At 62.0% G+C, this 2,004-nt stretch overlaps 1 protein-coding gene across 1 annotated transcript; it reads right to left on the bottom strand.

The window, feature by feature from the left end:
* Window positions 1-730: 730 nt before the first annotated feature.
* On the bottom strand, window positions 731-1,903 carry MNEG_15425 (magnesium transporter; the record flags this gene model as incomplete). Its single annotated transcript, XM_014036104.1, has 5 exons — window positions 731-784; window positions 994-1,048; window positions 1,272-1,333; window positions 1,637-1,728; window positions 1,900-1,903. 5 exons carry the CDS (start codon window positions 1,901-1,903, stop codon window positions 731-733), a joined length of 267 nt encoding a protein of 88 aa, XP_013891558.1.
* Between the last annotated feature and the right edge of the window lie 101 nt (window positions 1,904-2,004).

The following is a 2,004-nucleotide window of genomic DNA, read 5'->3' as shown; positions in this document are numbered from 1 at the left end:
CCCCGCCTGCCGTAACATCCGAAGTCGACCGCCGACCGAAATCTTGCAGGTGAACCCGAGTTACATCCTCCACTCGCCAGGAGATTCAAACCGCCTGCGCCCGTGCCACTCCCAGCCTCCCTCACGTGATACACCAGCGAGGACCTGGAGTATTGTACCCGGCATATTACTACACCTCCTCCTACAACCACCCATGTCACAAAATCACTCGACAACCCCTTGTCCACTCCTGCACACACACTTGCAGGCACGCACACACCCACACCCACACACGCGCATGCGCACGCGCACATGCGCTGACTGACTTGTCAGACGATACGTACTTTGAAAGCTTATTACATCAGTCTCTGGCAAAAAGATTGCGCAAGAGGTTGTCAACGATCTCAGGTGGCACGAATGGGCAGAGTCAAGGGCACAGCATTGGCGCCGCAGCATGCAAACACTGAAACACTTACTTTTTTCTACAATGCTGCACTGCTTCCAAGAATGCTCGAAACCCCGCAGGCGTGCAAGCGCGCCAGTACGGGCTGGGTGTGGCGCGGCCCCACGCAGCGGCGGGCGGTTGGGTCCGCCAGGCGAGATGGAGGAGAAGGGGTGCTGCTTGCACGTCCAGTCAAGTCAGCAGTGGGCTTGGACGTTCATGAAGTAGAAATCTTGATGCTCTCGTTGGTGTTTGCTCTTGTTCCAATCTAGCTACTATTGTTTCTAGATACCGTAATGTTGAACGAGTTCATTCGTTGATGCCCAGCATTGCCTTTGCCACAAAAAAGTAGACCACCAGCCCCTGCAGCAGCGCGGGAGGAAGCCGATTAATCAGAAGGCCAGCGGTTGACGCGAATGCGTCAGTGCATTACCAAGGGTCGGGCAGGGCAATGCAGGTTTTGGCCCTTTGCCGCAGCTGGCCTGCCGCGTGAAGTCTGCTGCCAGTGTGCTGTGCAGACGCGCTGGCCCTGCCCCTGCGTGCCGTGGTGGGGTCACCACGACTGATCTCACCGTGCTGTCGACGATGGTCGTCACCAGCGGCACGGACGTCACCGCCGGGTCAAACCTGAGCGGCAGCGGCAGCGGCAGTGCGGCGGGGAGGGCTGAGGGGCCGCTGCTTTTGCGCATGATGACTCGCATCACACGGCTCGCAGCTGGACGCCGCCTGCATCAGCTGTGGATGGCTGCATGCCAGCCAGTGTGTGCCCACAGCGGCGTTCCGCCGATGGAATGCGTATGCGTGGGCATAGAGCAGCCGCTTCTGTTTGCCGTGCGCGTGCATCACCCACCGCAGCCGGTCCGCCAGCAACGTGAAGAACGCGCCCAGGCCGTTGGCCCAGGCCGACACGAGCTGCGAGGTGGGGGCGCACGCGTGAAATGACCATGGCAAGGGGCGCGGCTGGGTGAGGGGCGCCATCCGCGTTGTGGCTGTGACGTGTGGTAGGCTGTGCTTAGCGAGCACAGAGGGAGTGCCGAGGCGCTCGGCAATCCAACCCCGCTGCAGACGTCGTGCAAGGCTGCCGCGACCTCATGCACAAGCCTGAAAAGGGGCCACTGGAGCTTGCGATGAATCCTGGCAGATGCTGGCTGATGCTGCTGGCACTGCCCGCGCGTCCAGGCAAGGGAGTGGCACACTTATCCTCCCTCTGCGCACCGGCAGCGCGATGGCCACTGTCGCGCCGACTTGAGTGGAAATGCCAGACCAGACGCACGAGAAACCCAGGATTGCCAGTCCGAGGATGGCGCCTGCAACGGGAGGCATGCGATGCGTGCAGAGGCGCACGCGTCGCTGGTCGGCGGCCCACACGAGGCGCCCGGCGAAAAGAGCAGCAGGCGGGCGCGCGTGTGGACGCGAGGGCAGGGCCACGCAGCAGCGTCGGCGGGGGACGTCACCGACCGTGGGAGCCGCGTACGCACCCATAAGGCAGCCGGCGCCCGCCTCCTTCAAAACAATCCTTGGGATGTCCCGGTTCGTAATCTGTTTCAGCGCCAATGCCCTGGAAAAGAGAAGGGAGTCGGCAC

Source organism: Monoraphidium neglectum (genome assembly GCF_000611645.1).
Source record: "Monoraphidium neglectum strain SAG 48.87 unplaced genomic scaffold scaffold05314, whole genome shotgun sequence".
Taxonomy (NCBI): domain Eukaryota; kingdom Viridiplantae; phylum Chlorophyta; class Chlorophyceae; order Sphaeropleales; family Selenastraceae; genus Monoraphidium; species Monoraphidium neglectum.
The sequence above is the reverse complement of the archived record's forward strand: the minus strand, read 5'-3'. Positions and strand labels throughout refer to the sequence as shown.